This window comes from Pezoporus wallicus, unplaced genomic scaffold (genome assembly GCF_028554395.1).
Source record: "Pezoporus wallicus isolate ANWC-B61680 ecotype Strahan unplaced genomic scaffold, APGP_CSIRO_Pwel_v1 scaffold_6446, whole genome shotgun sequence".
Lineage (NCBI taxonomy): Eukaryota > Metazoa > Chordata > Aves > Psittaciformes > Psittacidae > Pezoporus > Pezoporus wallicus.
Genome location: NW_026636264.1, coordinates 5,445,211 through 5,473,091, shown reverse-complemented (window position 1 = coordinate 5,473,091; position 27,881 = coordinate 5,445,211). Strand labels below are relative to the sequence as shown.

The 27,881-nt window shown below is 37.6% G+C and overlaps 1 protein-coding gene across 11 annotated transcripts in view; it reads left to right on the top strand.

Moving 5' to 3' along the window:
- GRIA4 (glutamate ionotropic receptor AMPA type subunit 4) overlaps positions 1 to 27,881 on the top strand; it is a 220,903-nt gene that overhangs the window by 165,157 nt on the left and 27,865 nt on the right. For all 11 annotated transcript variants that reach the window (XR_008970970.1, XM_057399750.1, XM_057399756.1 and 8 more), the window contains exons 10-13: positions 1,758 to 1,964; positions 8,015 to 8,385; positions 9,679 to 9,877; positions 14,089 to 14,336. Coding sequence is in view for 10 of the 11 variants with exons in the window: in XM_057399750.1 (XP_057255733.1) it covers positions 1,758 to 1,964; positions 8,015 to 8,385; positions 9,679 to 9,877; positions 14,089 to 14,336 (1,025 nt within the window). In the remaining variant the exon portion in view is untranslated. The remainder of the gene's footprint in view (positions 1 to 1,757; positions 1,965 to 8,014; positions 8,386 to 9,678; positions 9,878 to 14,088; positions 14,337 to 27,881) is intronic.

The following is a 27,881-nucleotide window of genomic DNA, read 5'->3' as shown; positions in this document are numbered from 1 at the left end:
TGAATTACTGCTAAGGGAATGGGGCCTCAGGAGGCATGTCCATAGCAGAAAATAACGTAAGGAGATGATAGGAGGAGAGGTATTCTGGGAATACACCTGAAGCATTCCTGCAATGCCTGATTCTGTGTTAAGGAAACATTAGGACTTCCCCATTCCCAAACCATGTTGAATTTAATCAGGGACTTTCTCTTGCACTAAAGTGAATGTACCACACAACTTTCTTCGTTCACACTACACAGTGAACTGTTCTACCATCTGTATATGGAAGTGGGTCCTGGCATACTTACTACAGGGAGTAAGGTGCCTTTTCACCTTATAAATTAAACATGCTATTCCCGCTTGCCTATAAAGTTCTTCTCTTGTGTGGATACACACCCCACCAATAGGAGCTACATTTTGGTGTCAGAAATGAAAAATTTTCCTGACACACTAAAAATTGTTTTATTCAGTCCCCCTATCTCTCATGTAATGCCACATATCCTCCAGTGTCAAACACCTAGTAAAGGTTACAGAATTGCTGTTGCTTACAGCTGATGTTGATGACATTTCAATGAAGCAAATACTCTCAGACTGCACGTTTGCATTTATTTCTATTTTTGTATTAATTACATATGCAGGAAGTATGTAGTTGGTGTCAAAAAACCAGCATTCGCAAGGTCCAGCACAGAAGAGAGTTAACATGCTTGTATTTTGTGCTGTAAATTCAAACAAAGGGTGGTATTAGTGACAAGTGTTTTATCTGGAACTGGATATGAATATAAATAGTGTGCAGTAATCTAAAATACCACCAGAAAGCATAGTTTTACATAATGATTGCTGAAGTCTGAATCCACACAGAGCAAAAAAAAATAAACATGACCTTGTTTTTCCAGTGTCACCTTGATTTCCCAGTCACAAAATGTTCACTATTGTCATTGTATGGTTTACACAGGGAATGTAGGATCCACTTTTTGAGACATGTTTTACTTGTTTTCAGTGGTGCTCAATGGAGCAATTTGGTGCTCCAAAAATATTTTGGTACTTCTTTTTCATGCAGCATGTAAACTCAGTGTCAGCTTAATGCCATTCTTGTTTATGCATATTGCTTAGATTCATCCTAAAAGACCTTTCAGAATCTGCACTGTTTATTCAAAGGGGCAGTTATGTGTTTCCTCAGGAATGTATCTTTATGTTCTCTCTAAAATGTGTGTAGTCTCTTAGTAACTATGTGTTCTAAACCTTAAGAAAGCAGATCATTCAGGCTGTGCATCTGAAGTTATACAGACAGTAGCACACTATGTTAGAGAATATGCTTACTTACTGAAGTCAAAAGTGTAAATTATACCTTGCATTATCCCACACTCATTTGTACTGTATAGTTTCAACCTTTTTTCATGCTTTAAATTTAGCATATACTGGACTAAGGTCTTTCATATAAAATGCATATGCATTTTTGTATAGTTTCTGTGTTCTCTAATTAGTAAGGTTGATAAATCTTGTGAAATGTATAACCCAAATTGCAGTGTAAGTACGTAAATGTAAATATTTACAGTGTATGTATAAATACACTGTAAAATAAATAGTGTAAAAATGTAAATATTACAGTGAAAAGTATACCTTTCCAGAAGGATTTCTGTTCATGCATTTTAATTTACATGTGCTAGTACTATTCATGAACTTTTGATAAAATGTCTGCTGTTCAGTGAGTAGATGACATGTTACATTTCAGAGGATGTTCAATATACTTCTCCTTTACAGTTCTACTTCTTTCATTATAGGAAGCCCCATATGTTATGTTCAAGAAAAACCATGATACGTTTGAAGGGAATGACAAGTTTGAAGGATACTGTGTAGATCTGGCATCAGAAATTGCAAAACATATTGGTATCAAGTACAAAATTGCCATTGTTCCTGATGGAAAGTATGGAGCAAGGGATCCAGAGACAAAAATCTGGAATGGGATGGTGGGAGAACTTGTTTATGGGGTAAGCATAACAATTTTTAAAGCAGGATTTAATTTGTAATAGTCTTAGTCATAAAGTAGGAAGCATATGAGCATTTTATTTAACCTTAGGATCGCAGAAAAGAAACAAAGTTCTGTTTCAGATGTGTGTGCTTTTGTTTGTTTTCAAAAGAATATCAAATAATTTAATGCAAATTCTACTGTTTATTCAGCTAGTGCCTCATAATATAATATCCTTAGTTTGCACATTCCTTAAAAATTCATTACTATTAGAATAACATTAGAACTAATGTTAGAGACCATCTATTCCTGATATATTGTAAGATTTAGTTGGGAAGTATATCACTCATACTTATTTTCATGTAATAGTGAAAAAGCTAGGACTCTGGGTCTAGTTTGAGAAATGGAGACTCTGCCATCATATATTAAATGTATAAAAAAACCCACTACAGGTAAGTACACAAATAAGTCAATTCAGAATTAAGAAACACCTTTAAGATGAATACTGAATATAAAATTTAAGAGCAAACCTGGTAAGAGCAGCAACTAAGAGCTTTATGCTATACATCTGTGGAGAATGATTAGTCAGAATAGCATAAATGTTAACAATTCTGTTGACACGTGAAGTTTAAATATTTAATTAAAATAGTTCCAACAAACCCAAAGAAATATTTACAGTATCTGGTGTTACCAAAAGCAACAAAACTCAGAGCTGTGCTTGCTGAAGACCACAGTTGCTAGTATTTGCACTAAAAATAGATCAGAATTCTTAGAGAAACTTTTCATTTCAGTGTTGAAATAAAAAGATTAAACTCCTAAAACTATTCAGGTGAGAATATTTCCATCCATGAACTCCTAACATGCCTCAACCTCCCTGTAAAAGACTACTGCATACCGGTTGGTCCATCATCAGTTGCAGTTTTCACAATTCCAGTGACAGTTAGGGCCATGTGTGGCAGAAGCCTAATGGGTTTCTGTCAGCCCCATTTTTGTTCACTTCTGTCAGCTAAATACAGGTGACAAATTTTGTTGAAGTCTCCTCAACTAGCACCAGCTCAGGGAACTCCTCAAAATGAAACAGACCGTGTATTCGAGGAGTGTGGGAAATGATGCCCCAGAGTTTTGTTGATTTCCCCTCCACATGGGAATGGGGAGGTTGTACCAACCTCACAAAACTGTTCTCAGAAACTCTTGGAGGAGCCAACCTCACTTATCTTTAAAGAGCAGAAGAGCCGAATGATCACCAAGCATGTATATCCATTTTAGTGGCTTGGAAGCAGCTCGGCTATAGGGATATTAGAAATCAAAGTTTTTTCCAGCCATTTTTATCATAATGGAGATGACCCCTTTTCTGGCTTTTAATCACAATAGCAAACACATGAATGTCAATGGCTGTGCACTGTTTTATACCAGTAGGTTTTTTTAAATCCTCTGAGAAACTTTACAAATTGTGAGAAAATTCCCTTGCCCAGATGCATAGTTTCAGTAGCCTATCATCTATTTGAAAATTATAGAGGAAACTTAAAATTGCACTTTAGTTTTGTCTTTGTTGTTTTAGGGGTTTTTTTGTTTACTAGAATATGACCGACAGCTATTAACATATTTGAAAGCAACAAAACTCACAGGCGTAAGGAACCTGTTGCAAATCATCTGCATGAAGAGAACATGCCAAAATACATGGTCAACACTTCATTTTTTGTAAGGGAAAAGAATGAGGTGAAGGTTCTTTAAAGGACTGATTGCCAAGTTTAAAAAATCCTGCTGCAGTCTGATTGTGAATCTGGGAATGAGCTGCAGCAAAGCCCTTGAGCTGCTTTTTTCTTGAAATAATTACCGGAAGTCTGCTATTGCCCAATGTATTTGCTGTCAGAAGGCTCCTTGAGGCTATGTCTATCCCAGTATCAGTGGCACCAGGGAATGTTCCTGGGCACTGAAACTCGCCTGATGAATTTGTTAAATGGCAACAATGGTCCCTGGTATTTTCCACACATAATTACTGTCCAAAACAATTTCTGAGCCCAGCTAGACACTAGGATGGGGAAGAGACCATTCCCTGTAAGCAGCTTAAATGAAACCGTGCTGGTTTAGAAGTTAAATGACTTTTATAGTAGTGACACCAGACTGTCCTTTGCCAGCTGGCCTTAAGGCTAAGAGCAAATCTAAACATGCTTTATGTACTTTTATAGGTGTAGCTTTAAAGGAAATTGCTCTTTCTGTTTATTTATAAAAGTTTGCAGCTTAAGATTTACACAGGGAATGCATGAAGAGCATCCTCCCTGCAACTTCCTTGTGTCCTTGCCAGATGATTTACAGAGCATCAGGTTTCCTGGTCTATTCCATCTGAAGAAACCAAAAAAAATCAGTCAGCCAGAGACTTTCCTGCAAAGCTCTGCTATAAGAGGATGTTTGTCTTCTCTGACAAACTCAGATTTGGAGATAAACACAAGTACTCTGACTAGCTGGCTGTGCTTCAAGCTTCAAGCAAGGCTTTCCATATCCAGCCAGGATTGAGACAGAATTTGCAGTTAAATTAGCATGTTAACAAGATGATCTGTCTCAGAAACATTTTACAGCTTCTAATTCCCAATCACATTAAAGGATTTGTGCTGGCCAGTGAGATTGGGCCTTGCTTGTGCCACACAAAAGGCTCCCTGGCTCTTTACAGGGTACCCCAATGACCCAGTGCCAGCAACGCCGCTTAACCCCATCCATGTTACTGAGGGTGGACATGTGCCAGTTTCAGTCCATGTCCCCTCAGGACCCATATGCACTGTTGGTCATTCTGGTACCTGGACACTTGAGATACTGCACAGAGCAGCTTGGTTGTTAAGTAAACTCTGTGGCTGAGTTTTTCATCATGTCCCAGGGGAAGCGGTTTATAAAGTGCTGTGGTGTACAGTTTTGCTATGACTGTACAGAAGGTCATTGAGGGGGATTGTTTATTTTCTTGTTTTGTTTTTAGCACTCTACTAAAAACTACCAGGAAATCTTGGTCATTTGTCCCTGATGTATCCAAAGTCCTGCAGTAGTCCCTGCAGGACTATATAGGCCCTGATATCTAGCTCACAGGAGAAATGCTGTCTGGGGATGAAATACCATTAAGCATGTACAACAGGCGTTTCCAAATGCACTAAAGTCAGCTTCAATTAAATATTAATTTTTCTGACACAGGATGCTGTTCTTTCACTGATGAGCACAAAAGGTCACAACTCATTTCTGTTTACAATCTGAGAAGCCGTGAGCTGCTTGAAGAAGTTGAAACACTTTCTGCATGATTTTACTCAGATAGGTTTACCACCTTAATACAACAAGCACAGATTTTATTCACAAGGTTAAAATAATATATTCCAAAACAGTAAAAGTCTCTTACAATCAGATTTAATCTTGTCCCATTGCATAGTATCAAAAGCATACAGAATCCATCAGTACTTGGTAGTGGTACAGCCTTGATTGAAATGCTGTTACAGATGCAGTTGATTTAAGTGTGAAGTACCATTAGTCTTTGTCAAAACAGATTTCACTGGCAACAAAATCAGTAATTATTTTCACTATTGTTATATTGTTGAGCATTTAAATCCATAATTATATGGTGTACATTAGCTGGGCAAAGCACAAATGGTGATGATTATCATGCACAGCTTTGTCATTATTTCGCTTTCAGCAGCTAAGAGTTTATGTAGGCCTTTTTATGTAGGCCTTAATGTGGCACACACTAGTCTCAAATAATAAATAACATGATCAGATTGGGGAGGCGACATTATGAATCATCTGACATTAGATCACTGTCGTAATAAAATGGGATGTTTCTGTTTCTCCTCTCCAACTCCATCAAGTGGTGTAGGCAGCTAGTTCTGACGTAGTTCCAAGTTCAGCTTGTACTCTTTGACCATTTGAATTTGGTAAGATAAATCTTATCCAGTGTTTTACATACAGTACGCAGTATGCTAATTCGGTCTTTAAAATTAACACAGTTCACACTGAAATGATGCTATCACTTTTCCACCTCACATTTTAAAGACTAGCAGTCCTCAAGGATCCTTATTTTAATCCCAGTAGCAATCTGCAGACACAAAAGAAGTGTTAGGCAACGCTTTTGAAGACCAGTGACCAAGTCTATCATTTACACTGGGTTAATGAAGATACCACTATATCACAAATACAGAGATTAGCAGTAATAGATCACAGTTTTCCTGAGTCTTTTGGTTAATTCAATTCAAGGCATTAGGCATTCCCAGTAGCTGAAATTTAGAAATATAAAAGGCATTGACTCTAAGGAGGGAAATCATTCTTCTAGGAAACACAAAATCATGAGTGAGAAGAAATACAAAAATATGAAGCAATGCCAGTAGTCCAGACCATCCTACAATATTTAGACTACAGAAATCAAATTTACTTTACAAATTTGGGGATATTTTAAAATGTGTTTTTCTTCATGTAATACCCATCTTCATAAAACATCTATTTCAGTCAAACTTATGAAATCACAAGATTTCAAGGAGCCACAATTTTAAAAATGCTTTGCATTACAAAATATATATGTATATCTATAAAATATATAGCAATCTTAATACAAATTTGCATTTTGAGACCATTGCACCGGAATGAGTCAGTTCTTTTGAATTATTTAGAATTATACAGGTACCAAAATAGGTTTAGATTTTAGCTACAAGAAATTAGTTTTAAATTAAATTCCATAAAATATGTATCTCAATATAACTTAGTGTATGAAATAAAAAAAAAATAAATTTAAATGCATACACCTGATTCAAATTTAAGAGATGACAAAAAAGCCTACATTTCAGGTTCTTTCTTTATCACACAAGCTACTTATATAACGCTTGAATTAAGCTATTTAAGTACATCTTTAATTTTCAGCATGTTTTACTCTCATTGCAATTGATGAGATTTAAATATATCCTTGTATATTTTATTGAGTATGAATGTCCTTAAGAGCATCCCAAAAGGCAAACATGCTTAAATGCTTTGCTAAACTATGGGCTGTGTGCTGTATCTGAAAATGCTACCCCATGAGATGAATTCAGGCTAACTAAGTAGAAAAGAAAATTCCCACAGTGCTAGGATGGACGTTTATGAATAACTCTTAATTGTGCCTCTTATTTGTTACCTGGATGGGGTAAATTCAGGCAGATTATCTCATATATTGAGGCCTGAAGCAGAGTAAGACATTGCAGAAGACAGATTTTGAGTCTACCTTATTTATAATCAAAACAGTTTTCTCAAAATATGCCCAGTTGCCCTCCGTAGCCCATAAGCTCTATAGAAGTCCATGCTGATCACAGAGCACAGGCTCTGCTCTCTGAATCCACCTAGTTACAGCACAATGATGATGAACAGGAGAAAGGCTTCAGCAGCTTCTGCATCAGTTCCCTTCCCACTGTCCCAGTTCCTCTTACAATTCTTATATTAGGCTCTGCTCTAATGACAGCTTTAGCATACAAGGCAATGGAAAACCAGGCAAGGCAAGGGGCAAACTTTATATATTGTTGAATCCCTAATGACAGAAATGATCCATTAGCACAGCTAAAATAGTTCATGCAGACACCAATGTTGGCAGCTGTAATCACCACCAATAACGTTTAATTCAACCATTCATTCTAAAAACTTATCAGAGAAACACACTAAAAATTATTCCTGTTGCTAATAGGAATGGATTTGGCACACTATTTATCATGATTATGCACAGCTTTCTTTTGTATACTTGTCTTTTTTCACTGTCTGAAAACTGATTCATTCCTGGTGAACTCTCTTTCGCCCAAGACAAAATGACATACCTAAACTGCTGCCCACCTCTATAAGATTGAAGAGTCTTTTCCTTAGCAGGAATATTAAGTATTACTGTAAATCTGTAAAATAAAAATCTGTGGTATGTGTCTTACTAAACACATATTGAGAGTGTAGACTGTGATAGAAAAAAACCCAGAAAGATGTTCTAAGGAACATTTAAGCCACAGTGTCCTGATGTTAATGACATACCTATGGAATTAGCTGCTGAGCTGAGTGTATAAACCAACTCTAATTAATCTATACATCTATATTTTTTTTTCTTTATAGAAAGCAGAGATTGCTGTTGCGCCTCTGACCATCACTTTGGTACGAGAAGAGGTCATTGATTTTTCCAAGCCTTTTATGAGTTTGGGGATATCCATTATGATCAAAAAGCCCCAGAAATCTAAACCAGGAGTGTTTTCCTTCTTGGATCCTTTGGCGTATGAGATCTGGATGTGCATAGTCTTTGCCTATATTGGTGTCAGTGTGGTCCTGTTCCTAGTTAGCAGGTTTAGTCCATATGAGTGGCACACAGAAGAACCAGAGGATGGGAAAGAAGGACCCAGTGACCAGCCACCCAATGAGTTTGGCATATTCAACAGCCTCTGGTTTTCCCTGGGTGCCTTTATGCAACAAGGATGTGATATTTCCCCAAGGTTTGTGTCAAATCTTTTTACATTTGCATTTTATCTTCAACACTGAAGCATAAAATCTTCCTTCATTTATTTTCCTGGCAGTGTTTTGAAGTTCATTCTTTAGGAAGCCTTTTCATTTTTTTCTTTTTTAATAGTTATGATGAGAGCAACAGAGAAACTGCTTTGAATTTCTGTCATTACTATTATTTTATGTCGATGTGCATAATCACAAACATCTCTCAGAAACAGCACGTACATACTGGCAATTCCACTGAGTTGAGTTCAGAGGAACTGTGTTGCTTCTAAATTAGTTCCGTTGTATTATAATTATGAAATGCACACTATTGTGCTGAATATTTGCCTTGCATGAATGAATGTCCCATTTATGTTCCCTATCAAATTCTACAGCACTGCTTCCAGAATATCAGTATCTATGAGAGAGGGAATATTTCACCATCTGTTCCTGAGAAGCCAAACTGTATTGCTAAACTCTTACAGGGTGGGTGCCTCAGATGTAACATGATCCCATTCCTGAATTTCTCAGCCTTTTAAGGTGTTTGAACTTTACTGTGCAGTAACTGCAACCTCTCAATTAAACATTATGACCCAATCTTTCAAATTTGAATGCTATATTTTAGCCACTTACAGTGAGATTTTGAGAGTATTCAGCATTGGCCTAACTCTACTATTATTGAAGCTAGCAATAAAACTGATTAAGACTAGATGTACATTACTCCTTAGCAACTCTCTCATCAAATTACAGGTGTTAAAATGGAAAGTATAACTTTTTACTTAACATCTCTGCTACCACAAAATGCTTGCTTCTTAAAGAAAACTGTGAAAGTTCAAATGGTTGCAGTAGCTTGTAGCATATTTGAAAAGGGTGACAGGAACATTTTAATCCTAAAGCCAACATAATCCATTTGCAAAGCCATTTGTCTTTTTCTTTAAGAGGAAATAGAGAAAGCTACTGATCTGCAACTACCATGTTTTACATTTGTCTGCAGAAAGAGATTACCTATCCAGTATTTCTGGCAAAATTTTTGCAACGATAGGCATTTCCTGAAATAATAAGAAGACTGGGATTACTGCTCAAGAGAATTAAAACTTCTGTATGTGCGTGATATGTATTAATACAGTGGACTCGGCACTGTAGGCCTTAAGATTCAAGAGGAAACGTATTTAAAATGCAAATGATGTCCCTCCCATTGACTGTTACATAGTGATACATGTTCAACAGTAATGGTGCCTTCTTTCTTTCTCTCTTCATGGCTTAAGAGACAGGAAAATGTGCATTATCTTATTCATGTTTAGATCCCTCTCAGGTCGCATTGTTGGCGGTGTCTGGTGGTTCTTCACGCTCATCATTATTTCATCCTACACTGCTAACCTCGCTGCTTTCTTGACTGTTGAGCGAATGGTCTCACCCATAGAAAGTGCAGAAGACCTTGCCAAACAGACTGAAATTGCTTATGGGACACTGGATTCAGGGTCAACAAAAGAGTTCTTCAGAGTAAGTTGGCATGTCCATTAGAGCAGCTCTCCCTAGTGACTGCTCTTGTAAGATGCTTGGAAGTGTGAAATAATGTTACTTTGCAATTATTTGTAATATAGTTTGCAACTCCTGAAATACTTCAGCTGCGTTTTTACCCCCACAACATCATTTGTTGGAGTTTTCAGTTATTTTAATTTGTGGAATGTTATTGATCCTATCACATTGGGCAAAAGAGGTGCCTCGAGGTATTCTGAAGCCAGTGATAATTAAAGCAACATTCCACTATTGATTCATCTGAAGCTACAGGACTGAAATTATGTGCAGTACTGGAAGCCTATGATGGTAACATGGAGTTATGCAGATTTTGTTTCTGCTTATGGATTTGCCTGTGTGGATTTTGTTTTAGGGTCTCGGGTGTAGGCAGGAAATGCACTTTATAATTTGCTGACTTTCAGATGAATAGTAAAGAAAAAATACATCTTGGAGGGATGTGGTTGGAACATTAAGAAATAGCCTAAATAGCCTTTCGTATGTCTGTACTGCCTCTATTGATTACTTCATTTGCTTTCCTGTGTTAATGTGGTTCGTATGTAATCCTCATCACTTGCCAGATGGAAAACAGGGTCCCTGGACATCACAAGGAGTACATAATAACCAGTCCTCCCTGCTTTATTTCATGTCTCTTGCAGATGAAAGTTAAGCCTGGCTGGCTGAACATGTGTGAGTTTAGTGTTTGAACCTGGCTCTGAATAAATGCTGTGAGCCAGTCATTCTTCATTGGAAATTACACAGTTTAGGAGCATTATTTATCTGAAAGGTGCTGTTTAAGGCATTTTTACAAGAAAGGAAGATAGAGTGATAATTTCTTCTTATTGTCTGTTTGAAATGTGACTGTTCCGTGTTAGATACTCCCACACACCTTGACTGTTTTCAGTTTGGCCAAACTGAACTCAGTGAATCATTAACAAAATTATGGATGGGATTTGTGAAATATAGACAGTATCAATTCAAGCACAGATGCTCAGTGAAACAACCTTTTATTGTGAGAGATATCCCCATAGAAGACCTTGCAAATATTTTCCAGTAGTTGTAAAAAGATTGTGCCTTATGAAATATAAATGGCACTTAACCAACACACAGTGGTTGAGCCTTAACATAATAAAGCTGTCCAAGGAATTCAGTACAAGCCACTGTTTTGAAAAAAATGAAAGTCAGCTCTTGTGACTGATAAGCAGTCTGGGTCACAAAAAATTCATTATTCTTTTAAATCATCCTGTAAACACAGATACTTTTTTATTTGGATCAATATTCCATGAAAGATCTGTCCTTAAAGAGAAGATTCTTTGTCAGTCTACAATGACAGCCATTATTTCCCATTAATATTAAAGGGTTAAGAAAAAAGGAAAATCAATGTTCTCTTTATATTTTTCCTTTATTTCAAAATACAGAGGGAAATATGGAAAGTAACTACAAATACTAAATATAGTTGCATATGCAGAATGGTTTAATCTGTTATTTAATGATTCCTAGTGATTGTTAGTGATTCTGTATGCACTGTTTCTAGAAATATTTGTCACAAACCATTTTTCACAAAATATCTTCGACAGACAATATTTGCACACTGCTTGTGTAATACATGAATTAAGACCTAGACTGAAACAATAGTGCAAAAAGACTTGTTTGCCAAGTCTAACATTTTGTGTGGCTGGAAGCAAACATCATCACTTTGGGGATTAGAGTCATGTATAATTTTTTGTCAGTGATTACTATCTGCCTGAAGATGAGCCTTCAGGACATTTTCTCATCACTTGATCATTTCTGATCCAAATGTCAGAAACTCTAAAAAGACATGCAGCCTGCTTTGGTTCTGTATTGAAAACAGAAAAGGGAAAAGGCATTTAAAAACCAACATAAAAAAAAAAAAAAGAAGACTTGGATACTGATAGCTATTTTCTTTTATTTTCTGTTTTGGACAAGTGAGAGTTGCATTTTTTTTTTGAGTAGCTTGCTCAAGAAGGAAAAAACTTAGTTTTAGCAGTTTAATATTAACAAATGAAAGTTTGGGAGAAGAAAATGCTCTTACAGAGCAGATGCCTTCTTAGACTTTCCATATTTTTTTGGTTTTTGATGGTCACAGGAAATTAGATCCTGAAAAAAATATTTAAATGCAACCTTTTCAAACTCATTTAGGGCATTATTTCCTCTTAGTAATAAAGCAATTTTATGTGTTGTGTGGTGGACTATTACATGCTTACTTTATAAAGAATATGATGATATGGATGTTAAGATATAAGAAATGATTGGAAATGAAAGCAGACAAAGACGAGTAAATATTCTTTAAATTATGCCTGATTCATTACTGCTTTCTTCCTTTTTTTTTTTTTTTTTTTTTATTTCCATAATGTAAATCCATGAAATTGCACCAGTGTAAAGCAGGAGGAATCCTTAGGTGGCTTACCTTACTCTCTGCTCTCAGCCACTATTATGTAAATGAAAAACAGTTTCCACTACAGAGGAAAGAGAGGGTGACAAGGCAGGATGTGATTATGGACATACACAGCTGTTGTTAATTTAAATTTTATTATATTTGATGGAAAGATAAAATCATGCGTATAGACAAGCTAAAAAAGCAAGGATAATTTATGGTGTTCTGCTATATGGTATTTTCATTGAACATTTCTGGTTAAATGCCACTTACTTTCAAGTTAGACCTACCTCTTTAACAAATTAATTTCCAAACAATTATACAATCATTCAGTAATTGGAGAAAAGAAATGCTTCAGGGAAAATACCTATACAAAGGCTCAATTGCAGCCTTTTAAATCTATTGTCAATTCAAATAATGCCTAGATTATAGAATTTGATATTTGTTTGAATGTTCTAAAGTCCTTTGTTTTGGGGCTTTATAATAATGAATGTTTTCCTGTAGTGCTCAGCACAGTGTGGAAATGGCTTATAGACCAAATTTTGCTTAGCTAGAAGCTCCTGTTGACTCAAATAAAAGCTGACTTGAGCATCGGGTTAAAAATTCCTGTTTGCAGCATGCATAAGAGAGGACAAGTGCCACCTGTTATTAGGTAAAAACACTGTATAGTGTTTGGCTGACGCACTGCTGGTTTACATGTATGTATCCCTGTTGCTTGAGGAAGTAAAGGAGTTGTTGACTGAATTTAATGAGCATGGGAAGCTTCTCAATCTGAAAGTATTAAGCATTTCCTCCCTCCCTCCCTCTCTCCCTCCCTCCCTCCCTCCCTCCCTCCCTCCCTCCCTCCCTTCCTCCCTCCCTCCCTTCCTTCCTTCCTTCCTCCCTCCCTCCCTCCCTCCCTCCCTCCCTCCCTCCCTTCCTTCCTTCCTTCCTTCCTTCCTTCCTTCCTTCCTTCCTTCCTTCCTTCCTTCCTTCCTTCCTTCTCTATTCCTTTTTGGTTTTGCTAAAGTTACACTATGAATTCCCAGACAGGAAAATTTCCACCTGATGCGCTCCAAGCCACAGATTCTTGCACATTCCTTCGGCAAGCACATTTATTACTCAATTACTGGCAGGATCAGTTTTAAAATAAATCCACTGATACTGCAGTTCTAAAAACATGCCTAATACGTCTTTAAGACAAATGCTTAAGGCATTTTGTTTCCTTTAAGAGTATATTTGGTCCAGTTTGCTGTTTTCATCTTTTTATTGTAAACCATGTCTTGAAATGGTGTGCAGCCTTTCTGAGTGTCAATTAAATGAATTCTGGACTCTGAATTCTGAAAGCAGAAATCTTACTTAGGCTATTGTAGTTTTGGTGGTGTAAGAAGTAGGTGTTATAGAAATGCTTCAAGATTCAGCTCAGTATTTATGGGGAGATTATTTTATTGTTTCTCTTTTCCATACAGGTTTATTGTGGATTTCTGTTTCCTATGTAAATCCCTAAAATGCACTTTACAACACTGACTATATGAACTGCCTTTATCTAACAGTAAATTCAGATCTAAGCTTTATAGGGTATCTTTTTGTGACTGGTAGAGCCTAACTGGATCGAAAAATAATAATATCCAATTTTATGGTACTGATGTTGATACTTCTTGTTTCTTTTAAAATAATCATGGAATTCAAAGAAAATCCATACCCAGTATGTTTTTCCCAATATCAGTTGTTTGAAAAATGAAATATGATTGATTTTATTTTGAATAGTGCCATTCTGGAATGTTGCAACATTCTTTTGTTCTAACTTCTTTTTAATTTTCTCCAGAGATCAAAAATAGCAGTGTATGAAAAGATGTGGACCTACATGAAATCAGCTGAGCCATCAGTGTTCACTAGGACTACTGCAGAGGGAGTAGCTCGTGTCCGCAAATCCAAGGGCAAGTTTGCCTTCCTGCTGGAGTCCACCATGAACGAATACATTGAGCAACGAAAGCCATGTGACACCATGAAAGTGGGAGGAAATCTGGATTCGAAAGGCTATGGCGTAGCCACACCGAAGGGTTCTCCATTAAGGTGGGTGGAATAGTATAACAATATAAAATGTGTTGTTATAGTATTCCACCTTCCCTGATGTCCCTGATATAGCTCTTTTTGTTTTGTGTGTGAACATGGTATGTTACTTTTCTTTTCTTCCATTTCATATTTTTTTGATCAACAAAGGTAACCAATTCTAATTGCAATATGGATTTAGCAGCTATAGTTGGCATCTATTTTAAGGCCATATAAAAACCAAACTGGTTGAACACTAGCTACTTGAAGTCAGCCTCTATAGAATTAACATCAGCTATAATATTTCATCAGCTTTTTTCACCAAATTCAACCCTTTATAGCAGTATTATGCCTTCATTATCTGCATCAGTATTTGCATCAATAATATGCGTACATTTTATGTTTTGTTTATTGATCTTGGCTGCTAATTTCTGAATAAGAAGCTGCTTGTAACATCTCTTTTCAAATGTCATTACTTGGAGGCAATTAGTCCTTCATTAAAGCAACATCATTAAAGTACTTTTTGTAAAGCACCTTCTTATTTAGTAAAAAAAAAAAAAGGTTGTGTTTATAGCATTATGCATTTCAGTACTGCCTTCAAACTCACCAGTATTTTCTTTATCATGATATCAGATGCATTCAGTCAAGTAGAGTTTTTGATTCACAGGCAAAACATCATTTACTTTTCATTCAGATTGTCAGGAAGACAGAAGTGAAGGTACTTGTTCCATGTTAAAATTGGCAGTATTTACCACTGTGTTGTCTTTAATGTTTAAGACAAACAAATCTTGCCTCTTTCCTCTGGTAGACTTGCCAATTTTCTTCAAAGCAAATGAGCAACTAACAGACAACCGATGAAGTATGTCTCATGGAGTCTTAGAGCAATAGGGCACATGGAGGTAGGGGAGAGGGAATGGCAGTGGAACAACCAGTACCCTGCTTCTCAAACTTTGTTCTCATCATTAAGGACTACAGCAGACACTCTGATTAGATTCACAAGGGAGACGAAGTGAGTTGAAGGGAAGAGTTGCAAATTCAGGGAGCCATAGTTCTTTGCAGGGAGTCACTAAAGAGGTGTCTACATCCATGACCGCAGAGGAGATCTCATTACCACTATAGAGATAACTAGGTTCACTCTTAGTTCACCAGTTTAACCTGTTCATGACAAGAGAAACATCAGTGGCCTTAGCTGTATTACATGGGTAGGAATAGAAGTATCATCATAATCATTTTCATCTGCAGCAAAAGTTGTTTCAGTGATTGAATATGAGTATTTGGTCCTTAACATTCATTACCTCTCAGATTTAAAAACTGCCGCCTTCACCACTGAATAAAGTAGTAAGAAAACATAAGGAGGTGAGAGAGGGAAAATGACAACAATATATTAATTAGAAAAAAATCATGTCCAGAGCTCAAAGGGTTGTTAAAGGTGGAAGGCAACAGATAATACGTGAGGCTGATCTATTGCCTGGGTATATTATCAAAACACTTGGTTTTTTGTTTTATATTTCTTATAGATTGCTATCTCCTTCTTGGTGTGTCAGACGTCTAGAAATGGTAGGCAGCATTGCAGTTTACAGGAGCTGCTTTCCTGTAGTAAGGAAATGCCCATTGCTGACCTCATGTTGTACTTTGTCATAGCTAGGGCAAACCTCTTTAGGAATATCTTTAGATGCTGTCATATGTATCCTAGCAATGGGCTGTTTGCTCTAAGCATGCATTGTGGTGGTTTTTAGTCCCTCTACCTTTAACTGCAGAGAACCATCAAGAGACAGACTGTTATAACAAACACTAGTAGCCAGTGGAAGTTGGTTTGTGTCAAATTTGGGCTTATTTCAGGTTTGGTCAGTTGGCTACAGAAAAATATCTAGCAGTAATGGGGATGAGATATAAAGGAGTTAGAAGGAAGAGGGTCCAGTAAGAACACAGGGGAAAAGCACAACCATGACTGTAAGGATCAAGTGTGAAATCCTGGTTCCAGCCCAGCTAAAGACCAAGCTCCTGTATGTTTCAGTGAAGCCACAGTTTGGTCTAACTGGGGGTCAGCGATTGTCATTAGGGTGATGTGACCAAAAGCATTTAGTTTTTCACATCCTACCTTCAAATGTGTTTCAAATGGAGAAATAGGGGAATCCTACCCAACCTGAAAACTGGACCAAACCTTCTTTCAAGCTGTCTTGACTGGCTGTCTGTGTCCATGCCTTTCCTGAGCCTTTCTTTCACATGTGCTAATCTCCTTGTTCTCCTGCTGTACCCCATTCCCTCTCCAGACCCAGTGACAAACCTCAGGCAACACATCAGTGCCATTAAAAACATTAATCAACACACTTAATGTTCTGTACAAAAGGAAAGAACAAGCAATACTTCACATCCATACCACCTCTTCCACGTATGTCTATAGACACTAGTGCTTTATGAAGAGGGAAAAAGCTTTCTACCCCTGTGAAAAGACTCAGGTGTAAATTTTAACTGCATGCTTCAGTATTTTCTGAACTGTTTGAAACTGTAGAATATGATGGTTTTGCTGTTTTGACTGAATCCCATGTGGTCGTGTTTCTGTTACTGATCAGATGACTTACATAACTGCTGCCTGCACAAATAATTGCAAATATTGAACATGCAGTTTGAAATTCATGAAGGGCAGGCGAGCTAAGCTCATTACATAAATTAGTCAAAAGACATAATTTGCTATGGGAGTTGTAAATTCTGGTTTTTATTTAATAATCATAATTTCCTACTTGAGTTATGTGTAGAGCACAAATTACTTGATGTAGCTCACAAATAATTGCAAGTAGCATATAAATGTTAAACATTCAAGCTATTCTTGGGCTGTTCAGGACTAGGGAAAAATATAATTTCTTTCAGATGAATTATTCATATTAAATTATTCACTAAACTGTTTGAGCACCTATTTTACTAGAGATATTTTAGTCGCAATCCTCCTCCTACTTACAGTGATTATAAATCAGGAATTTTTCACTGAAAACGTAGTAACAGCTGCATAAAAATGTGAAAGTATAAAGAACCAGGCCATATATTTTCACCTTTCTAATCTTGTCAGAACATGGAGTAATCTAAATCAGGCTTCATCTTGTAGCATAGGACTAGTGATAGTTCCCTGCCATCAAATCACCAGGCTCATGTTCATTACAGAGCACATGCTCATCACTTGGCTCATACAGATGAAATCCACCTGTCAGAGCGATCCAGGGACTGGTCTCTCTGTTGCTCATGACCCTACATGAGCAGGGTAGTGGATTTTAATTTGAAACTCTTCTTTACTGGGTTCCATGCTACACTCCTGCAGTGTTCAACCAGTACCTATTGGCTAATTGGAATTATTTATTCTCAGTGCTGTTGCAGTATCAGGATTCATGCATATCACTGGATGGAGGAGAATGGGAAATGCCTGATGTGTGTTTCTTTTATGCCCACTGGGCCGTACCACATTACACATCATGTGTGTCTCCTTCCTTCCTTCCTTTTCAGTGGTATTCATTTCTATATAATGTGTAAAAGACATGACATATTTGGGAAGGAACTTGGGATTGAGAGCAAAGGCTCTCATCACAACAAAGATTGAGTTTCTCTCATGGCACTACCCAGCTGTCCTTACTGTTTCCTTCTCCTGCCACGGTAGGTATCCTTCCAAAACTACTGTGTAGTAATCAGTGTGAATTAATGAGTTTCTTTCTTCAAAGGTGGTGTTTTCAAAGATGGTTAAGAGAGTGTTGCCTGTCTACTTAGCAAGACCTTCCTTTGTAAATGTGTTATCATTAGAAGACATTGTTGTGGCCAGACTTCTGGCCATTGTAGAGCATCCCTGGCTCATCTGCCTTGCCACTTGCAGTGATCTGTTTCTAGAGGGCAACACCTGGAGATCTTCTGCTACACAAATCCCGTGCCTTGCATGCCTCAGCTTTCCTGTTGTAGACATGCAGGCATCATAAACAAGTTTGAATAGTGATAAACGTGGAAGAGTTCTCTAAGAGGTAATGAAAAAGGAACTAGGGCCAGTATTGTCTCAAAGGTACACTAAAAGCTTTTTCTACTTTTTGTTTCTTGAAGTTGGTTGAAACAAAGGTGAATGACAGGTTGAGCTAAAAAAGAATTTGTCATCATTGTTTCTGTGACTGTTTTAGCTAAGGGAATTTGGCTGTCCTGTCCTGCAGCTGATGGTGTGCAGTATGGATGAGTGAAACCTGTTCAGGTCGTGAGTGCCTGGTGAGATGCTTTGAGTCCAGTGAGAGATTCATCATGGTTATTCACCAAACTGATGAAATCCAGGGTTATATTAAATTCCTGCTCTTGCAGTTATGGTTAATGTTTACAGATATGAATCTGGGATGATGTTTCCTTATTCAAGTCTCTGCTATTTTTATATAAAAAAAAAATAACTTCAGTTTGACTTTAGGAGGAATCCTTTATGTTCTAGAGAGTAAGGCAAAGAGGTCCGTGTAGTGATATCTGCTGGTTCTTTGTAGTGTGACAGCTGGTGATGTGAACTGTGTCTTTACACTGATTAGGGTGCCAGTTCTTTATCCATTCTTTGCTGTGTTTATATTAACACAAGGTGGGAAATGCAGGAAGTGCATCAGTGAAGCAGGTGATGCAGATATAATTTTCTGATCATTCTAGCAACTAGTTGTGAAGTGCAAATAATAACATGAGTGAAGCTATGGATTTTAATTTCTACCACTTGAAAGGGAGCAATGCCCTGGAGAGTGTTTGAGGTGCAAAAGGCATCCCTGCAGTGCCTCATCAACATTGTATGGGTTCTTCTGTTTTGTATAAGTGTACAGTACCTCAAAGAGGTTTACTCTAGAAGTGAGGGATCTGTGGTGCAGGGAACCTCATGATGAGATGTGTGAATTTATATGAATAAGTTAAAGATCTGTTATGAAGGGAATTGTTTGTGCAAGGGCTTTATAAACTGCCATCTTGACTTCAGTGGCTTCATCTAGTGCTTGTATTCCTGAGGCAAATATATAAAATTGCCATTCTTTCACTGCCTTGTTTCAGTGTGGTACTGCAGCTGACAGTGTTACCTTTGCTTTTCAGGGATATATCCAATATGGTCCGTTACTTAGAAATGTAGTGCTGAAGGAAAACTTACTTTGGTAATGCATACAAAATTTTGGCAGACCTTACATAGGATGGGATATTCCCTAATCTTTTTTTGAATTGTTTTTCATTGTCCTAAAACAAACTTGGAAAAAATAAGGGTAAAATCTGATATTAGAAGTTCTTCCAATGGGACAATTAAACTTTTAATCAAGTTCTTTCGTTGTTGGTTTTGGAGACCAGATTATAAGGAGCTTATTGTGGAAGGAATTCCCAGATCATTATTCACTGTCAAAACTCTTTACGGTGAACTTAATATATTATTCCGATATATACTCCAGTTTATTTTTACCCTTGTTTTGTAGATTGATGAACTTATAATTCACAACAGGCTCTGTTGGAAAAGAATCAGAGTCATTACACCGTAGTAACCTATAAGGATAGATATAATGGAGGGTAGATTATCTAAGGATAGATAAAAATGCTTCCTCCAAAATCTCTTGCATTCTCTGATTTCTTATGACTTTTGTAAGATTGGATTTGTGTGTACACAGAATGGGTATGATATTCACAAATGCCCTCTGAGTAGAAGGAAGACTAGGAAAAAATGTTTGAGCTGACCATGCAAATTTATTTACTACAAAGGACTTCTTCACTAGTGTTTTTCAAAGATTTCGTTTTATGGAAATCCATAAATGTTTGCAAAAATAGACTTTTTCTAATGAGTGAAGCTTCCTTACGCAAGTTATGTTGTATCATAAATCAAGCATTTCCCCAGACCACTCTTCAGTGTACCCTATGTTATTCAGTTTTCAAGGGACTTCATAGATTTTTTAATTTTTAATCAATATCATTGATATAGCTATTCTAGTTTGTGGTGTTTCTATGCATCTGGGCTGTATTTTTTATTCAGTGGTGGTTCCTGTTCTAGAAAGGTATAAAAATAGGCAAAGTTGATGTACCCTTGTGTCACCATGCTGAGGTCTGTTCCCTACGTGATTTTAAGCATTGCCTGGCAATTCAGAGAGAAGAATGGGTATTTCCTCTGCTGGCTAGCTGTCTTCCAGATGGCACACTGTCATCCAAAGACCTCCCCAGATCATTCTGGAGACAAGTGACCTTCACAGTGAAGAGGGGTGCAGAGGAAGTGGGTTCGATTTTTGTCATGTTTCTTGTCTCCGGCAATAACGGCTGGTCTTGCCCATTGTAAGGTGTTACGTGCAAAGGCAATTGTTCCAACAAAGCACTGTGAGAGCTAGAAACTGCTATTATTTATGTTTGATATAGAGGAGATATAGAGACAACTGGCAAATAATGGATAAAAAAATGAGTGATGTGAAATTGCTGAGTTTGACCTCTATTCTTTTCAGACAAGGAACAGTGGAGAAAAAAAGAAATCCCTGCATAGATACAGGGTGGTTTGTTGACATTTATAAGAGCAGGATTTTAGTCATGAGTTTCACTTACCAAGATTTTACAAGGTCATTTCTTTCTGTGATACAAAATTATTTGAAAACTAAAATGTGATCTATAACATTTTATGCTTTTTGTAAACACTATCCTGTTTGATGGTATAGATCATATTGTATGACTTTGCATAATATTCTTCCTTTTGCTGTAGGCATAACAAGGCTTGAATTACCACCCCATTACCCATTCAGTATTGGAGCTTGGAGCTTAGATATTTCTCAAGCAGGTCAGATCCTTCAGAGCTTGTTAGGTTTTCTGTCAAGTAAAAATAACATTTACTAGGTAAAAAGGCAGAGAGTATGCTACCGCTTAGCAAGGAATGTAAAAGTCAGGGGTCAAAAGAAGATCAGTGAAGAGAAAGCCTGGCAATGAATGTTTGCAAGTTGTTCTTTCAGCTGAGAGGCATACATAGTTTCAGTTACCTGGATTATTTCTGTAAAACTGGAACATCTATTTTAAAACAAAAAGACAGACATGAGAACAGAGACCAGAATGCTAGCTTGCTTGGTTCCCTAGTGATGCCTATTGGATAAATTTTATAATTCTAATCAAGATTAAGGATCTTCCCTATACAAAATTGCAATAAAAAAAGGAGAAAAATTTGATGGTGTCTAATGATTGCCATTGCAAGATAAATTTGAGCAAAATCTACTTGGAGGAGTTTTGCTCTTTCTTGCAGCTTTTATATATGAAGGCAGGACATTGCAATAATCCTAACTTAAGTCAGTAAATTGCAGTGAAGAGCATTGCTATGGAGAGAGTTTCTGATATTTTTGTCTTTAGAAGAAAACAACTCATTAGTATCCGTTAGTGTCCACTGGATTTCGTAGAATCATCAAATCATAGAACGGTTTGAGTTGGAAGAGACCTTAAATATCATCTAGTTCCAAACCCCTGCCGCAGGATTTCAGCACTAGACCAGGTTGAATTTTACCATCCTGGCAAAAAAATCCCCATATCAGTATATCTTTCAAATACTTTTGAGAGTCATCTTTGAGTTACCTTGCCCCACAGAGCCTATTTCTTCATTGCTACTTGCAGGAAGTTTCTATCCTCAGACTTTAGGGGGGAAATCATAACTGAACAAAGCTCTTCATGGTCTGGAGAAGAGAGCATGTCACAGAAATTTGTTTGTTGCCGTTTCTCTTTTCCTTCACTACAAAAGACATTAGGAGCAACTGATGGAAGGCAAAGCTCCTCCAAGAAGCTCAGCCCCCATTTTGGTCACACAGCCTCATTCTGGTACCTCTCTGCTAATATCATCCTGCTCCTTACTCCAGAGCAGGTCCCAAGATTTTAGTGAAAATGTTTGCAAAATGGAGCTGCTTCTGAACAGGAGTGAAAGGACAAAGCATGGAAACAGCAGCAAAACTATTGCCTAGAAAGGTATTTTTTTACCTAAACATTGCAATGGCAACAGGTTCTTTTAAATTGGCAGTATAATCAGTATAAAAGGTGAAACTACCATTCTGTCTCTTCAGCTTTAGCACTGGTGCATCAACAGCCTGAAGCACTTTTTTTTATTTGTGTTCCTTTTTTACAGACTTTTGTAAAAGAGCTTTGTCCTTCAGATATTTAGTGATTACTAAAGGTGAAATTTCTGTGCTGTCATATGGAATCATTGCTTTGGCCAGTCCATGATAGTCAGCACCAGAACATGTTTTATAATGGTCTCATTTTTTTACAGTCAGAAAGAAATCAAAGCATCAAAAAAATCAGGTTTTTTTGTTTGTCTTTTTCAGGAATATTTGAATGCAAACAGAATAGTTGCTTCACGATATCAGCTCTGTCCGATGAAATTTGTCAGGCTGTTCCCTTCTCTGTCAGACAAAAAAGGGCATATATTTAAGGATAAACAATGAACTTCCCTAAAATTATCAGTGATGACCAGAATGTCTCAGAAATACTTGATACCATTGCTGTGCACATGTGTTACTGACTTTCTGGACCTTTGCCAAGGTTTGATAAGCATTAATCCCCAGGGTAAGCCAGTGGGATACAAAAGGGTTATCATTGTTTCCAGTCTATAGATCCTCTGAGGAACAAACTCTGCTTCTTGGCACTTCAGAAATAAATTTCTCCTGCCCTTTTCCCTGCCATTTCCCCAATCCCTCATAAAGCAGCTCAGCAGAGGGCAAGTTTCAGCCCATTATATTTTAACAATGCAGCTCATTATTATTTCTCTCTTTTCTTTTCGTTACAGCCCTATGGCTGTTTAGGTGTCAATTCCCAGGAAACTGCCAGAGTTCAGAATCTGTATTCATCAAAGGTACAAACCAGCTTCCCTTTGAAGTTGATGGTACAGTTCCCGCCAAGTAAAAGGCCTATCCTACTAAGATAATAATTGTCCAGGTAAACTGTAGGTAGACTAAATCAAGGGAGCAGGCCACTGAAAGGCATCTCAGCAGCTCATAACAATACCTCTCTGTGGAACTGACATTTGGGAAACAAATAGCACCTGAAAAACAGTTTGGGATTAATCTGTGTGATAGTTGCAAACCTGCCTACTTCCAATTGTCAGCAAGTACAGGGTAGACTCCCAAGAGACGCAAAGTCACCATTTAGTTTTTATGCAGCCTTGGCCATTGTGGAAATACCAAACCAAAAGTAAGGAAAAAAGTTTATTTCCTTTCTCCTAGCTCATTTGAGCTGAGAACAGACTGGCACACTGCAATGGAGTAGACATTGTGGAGGGAGTGAACAACCCAGAATAAAAGGTGAAAAGATGTTGCCAATAAAAAAAAGGCACAAAACAAGATTCCGGACGTTTAATAATATAATTTAAGCTACTCTTTGTCTTGGCACAACATCTCTTGGCAAAAATCTCATTCCCAGCATTGGCAAGATGTTCCCAAAGTGTGTGTGTTCCAGATAAAAAATGGCCATCTGTGCACTGGACAGTACAAGTTTAAAAGATTTCATGGTAACATGGTGATTTGTGGTTGATGAGTAATTATTTCTCTCAACTGGTCTACCTTGTGTGTGGAGGAAGTATAGTCAAAACTACTGCTCTTTTTCTCAACTATATCTAAACATCCTTTGCTGAAGTGCCTTACTCCCATTTTCTTCCTTCCTTCCTCTGCTTCCCGTTCAAATTAAGTCACAGCTTAAGAGCTTAAATCAAAGCTGAAAAAGGATTTAGCTCCTATTTAACCATATATTTTAGCAAATCACATGATAATGAACAGTGCTGTGTGCTCTTTTGCTGAGTGATTCTCTTTTGGCAGGATTGGCAGATTTCTGTAGTCAAAGTTTGACTACAATTTTCCCTGTTTTTTTTTAAAGCTAAATGTCAACTGAATGAACATGGTCCGAGCTTGACCTGATACAGAGACCTTTTTTATTGCTCCACTTCAGTTATTTCTTTCTACTCTAAAAGAATGCATAAAAAGAATTAACTGCCTCCAGCACCCAGAGAAGATAGAGCTTTTTTTTTTTCACCCCCCTTCCCCAGGGACAGGAATAGCATCTTTGTGCAAGAAGATCCAAATATCTTGCATTTTCCATTAATAGCAGCAGGGGTGAATGAGGCCTGCAGGTGAAAGCAACCCCAACATCTGGAAGCCCATCTGTTACCTCCAGAATAGTCTTTCTCTGTACATAATCACACATAAGACTCATTCCAATCTGTTGTTTATATGAGTCCATTTAGTACAACCAAAATTTGCAGTTGTGTCTGAAGAGAGGTGTTTACATCAAGAATGAGACCTTTGGCTTCCTTGATATGAGTGTAGACACCTGATTTTATGCACAGCAACGTGGAAATGCTTTATATAGCATTTTACACTGTGTCATTTGTGTGATACAGATCTACTTTGGAACTTAAAACTCTGAGTCTACAGAAAAACTCATTGGACTTGATTGGAAATCTGTGAGGAATTAGAGACTATCTAGGTAAGTTAAGTCACCCAAATTTCAGATGCTTAAGTGCTAACATTGGTAGACAATTTTTCAGATTTTTACATTTTCAACAACAGCAACAACAAGAAAAGAAAAAAAAAAGAATTTGAAGGTTTCCACCTTCAAATCACCATTTCCAACTTCCACCAGCTTTTTACTGGTTGCAACATAAAGCTTCAGGAGCCAGGTTGTAGACTAATGTTAATTTTTTATTGTTTTTTATTAAAAAGATTATGTCCTTGTACATGCAAAGCTGTGGGACTAGCCCACATTCAGTTGTTCTGCACTTTCTAATATCATCTCCTCAGGTTTTAATCAGTAATGAAGCTATTTTAATTATATTGTATACCTGCTAATGATATTTTTTTGTTTAAATCTACATGAACACTTGACAATTAGTTCTGGTTGTGCGTAATAAAAATAATGTGAAATTAGGCTCTGGAAGTGTACTTGAAAGTGAACAGAAAGTCATCACAGTTTGTTGATGATTTAGGAACTTTTCCTATCACAGTTAAATACGCAGGCTGCTACTTTTGGCATCTCTTTTAGATAGTGGGCAATTATCCAAGGCAGTTTCCAATTAGAGTGCTTTTAGTTCATCCAATTTGTAGACCACAAGAGAAGATACTGTGGCATCAAATGAAATAATTGCAAACACTCAGACCACATCTAGAATACTGCATCCTTTTTTTTTGGCTTCCTAATTGAAGAAAAACATCAATAAAATGAAGCAGTTTCAGTGGAAGGTGACCAAGAGGGAGCTAGAGAACCTGCCCTGTGAAGAGAGGCTGAGGGAGCTGGGCTTGTTCAGCCTGGAGCAGAGGTGGCTTTGGGAGAGCCTCCCCCGTGCCTGTGGGGAGGTCTTTGAGGAGATGGAGCCAGACTCTTCACAGCAGTGCAGGGTGGGAAGGCAGGAGACAGTAAGCATAAAGAAACAGAAGTTCAGACTGCGTGTAATTAGAAACTTTTTCCCTTGACTGCCAGGGGATAGTCTGACAGTGACACTGGTGGTTCAAAGAAGTTTTTATTACTAGCAGTGGCATGTGGGCATGTGTTCAGGACAGCAGCAATTACATTATTTGGATTTCCATTGAACATCTATGAGTAATTTACATACCTTGTTTTATCTACAGCCTGGCTGCTCATATTGAAACATTAAAAGCATGAGTATTACTGTACTGATGTGACTGTGTTTGGTGTGAGTGGAATGAGTGCTGGCGTATTTGCATTTGCTGCTATGTACATGGCTGTACCGACGATGGCAGCATCATATAGCTGGTTGCCAGAGGGATTAGATTGCCCTTGACTGATAATTTCACCTGATCTTGTGCTGATGTTCAACTGGCTTCAGGGCATTTTAATTATCAGCACACTGGCTATTGGACTGACCATCTTGTCCATTTGCTGGCACCATTTATGTTTGTCTCAGCCTATCAGATCTTCCTCATTAACTTCTGCGATAATATTCGGACAGAAAGTCCTAGGAACACTTCCAGCTAATCCTTATTTTGGCTGCTGACCAAATAAGGCTTTATATAACACAACTGTAATTGCTTCATTTGTACGGTATTGATCTGCCATTAGGCAAAACACAAGCCAGTATTTCACTAAGGCTTAAGTTATGCAGTATTATTTATTGTTTGAATTGCAGTTGCAGCTAGAACTCCCACCTGGGGAATGTCCCCCTATTTTTTCTCTCAGTCTCTACTTCTAATTAAAGTAATGAACTTCAAAGTGCTCGCATTATAATTAGACCAAAGCTTAAGAAACCATCTCATAGCAGGAATCTTTCAATTTATTGCCTTTCTTCTAATCCTTTATGAAAAACATCAATATGGAGTTACAAAGAAGCATGTGGAGCCAGTCTTTTATGCCTCTTCTCAATCTAAGTTTAGGTCTGATAATAGTGTATCAGCTGTGCGGATCTTATGAAATCGTGGTCAGTTTCTGCCAACAGTAAAAATCAAGCATCCATCCTGATTTCTTAGTGTTGCAGATAGCTTTTGGCATAGTGGCTATGTTACATTAATAACTTTATGAACACTGATGTCAGTGAATGAATTCCCTCAGAAGCAAACTGACGTTTTGCCCTGTAATTTTCCCATGTAGAGTTGCTTTCCTTACTACAAAAAAAAAAAAAAGGATGAGCAGACTGCTTGTATTACAGCACTTTCAGTACCGTACAGTATGCTGATGGTATCTGGCTTTGCAGTCATTTCATGCTTCATTCTCATTAAGGTGAGACTGGAGCTTAGTGACTGAAAAGTCTAACAAGACAGGCAAAAAAAAATGGTGCTCATTGGAAACAGCACCTAAACTAGTGGGTTTGTCTATAAGATAAAAATATAGACATTCATAGAATCATAGAATTATAGAATAGTTTGGGTTGGTAGGTCATTTAATACAACCTTCTGTAGTGAGCAGGGACATCTTCAAGTAGATCAGGTTGCTCAGAGCTCCATCCAAAATGACTTTGAGTGTTTCCAGGGATGCGGAATCTACAACCTCTCTGGGCAACCTCACTGTAAAAATGTCTTCCTTACATTTAGTCTAAATCTACCCTCTTCTAGTTTAAAACCATTACCCCTTGTCCTATCACAACAGGCCCTGATAAAACATCTTTCCCCATCTTTCTTATGAGGCCCCAGTAAGTACTGAAAGACCACAGTAAGGTCTCCCCTGAGCCTTCTCTTCTTCAGACTGAACAACCCCAACTGCCTCAGCCTGTATTCACAGGAGAGGAGCTCCATCCCTCTGATAATTTTTGTGGCCTTCCTCTGGATGCATTTCAACAGTTACATATCTTTCCTGTACTGAGGACTCCGGAGCTGGACACAGTACTCCAAATGGGATCTCATGAGAGCAGACTAGAGGGGGAGAATCACCTCCTTTGATCTGCTGGCCATACTTCTTTTTATAAATTCAACTGGATTTGGCTACTTCATGAATTCCTGAGAACCCCAGTAGCGGTAAGTTCTTTTTTTTTCCCAGTTGCAGCTGCTGAGAATATGGCAGGAGGTATTTTTTTCTCACTGTGGCTCTTGCCACAGATACCTATGTCTCTGTCACCCTTAGAGTGGTGAAATGCAATTCATTTTGTATGACTTTTCTCTAAGGACATCTCAGAAATATTAT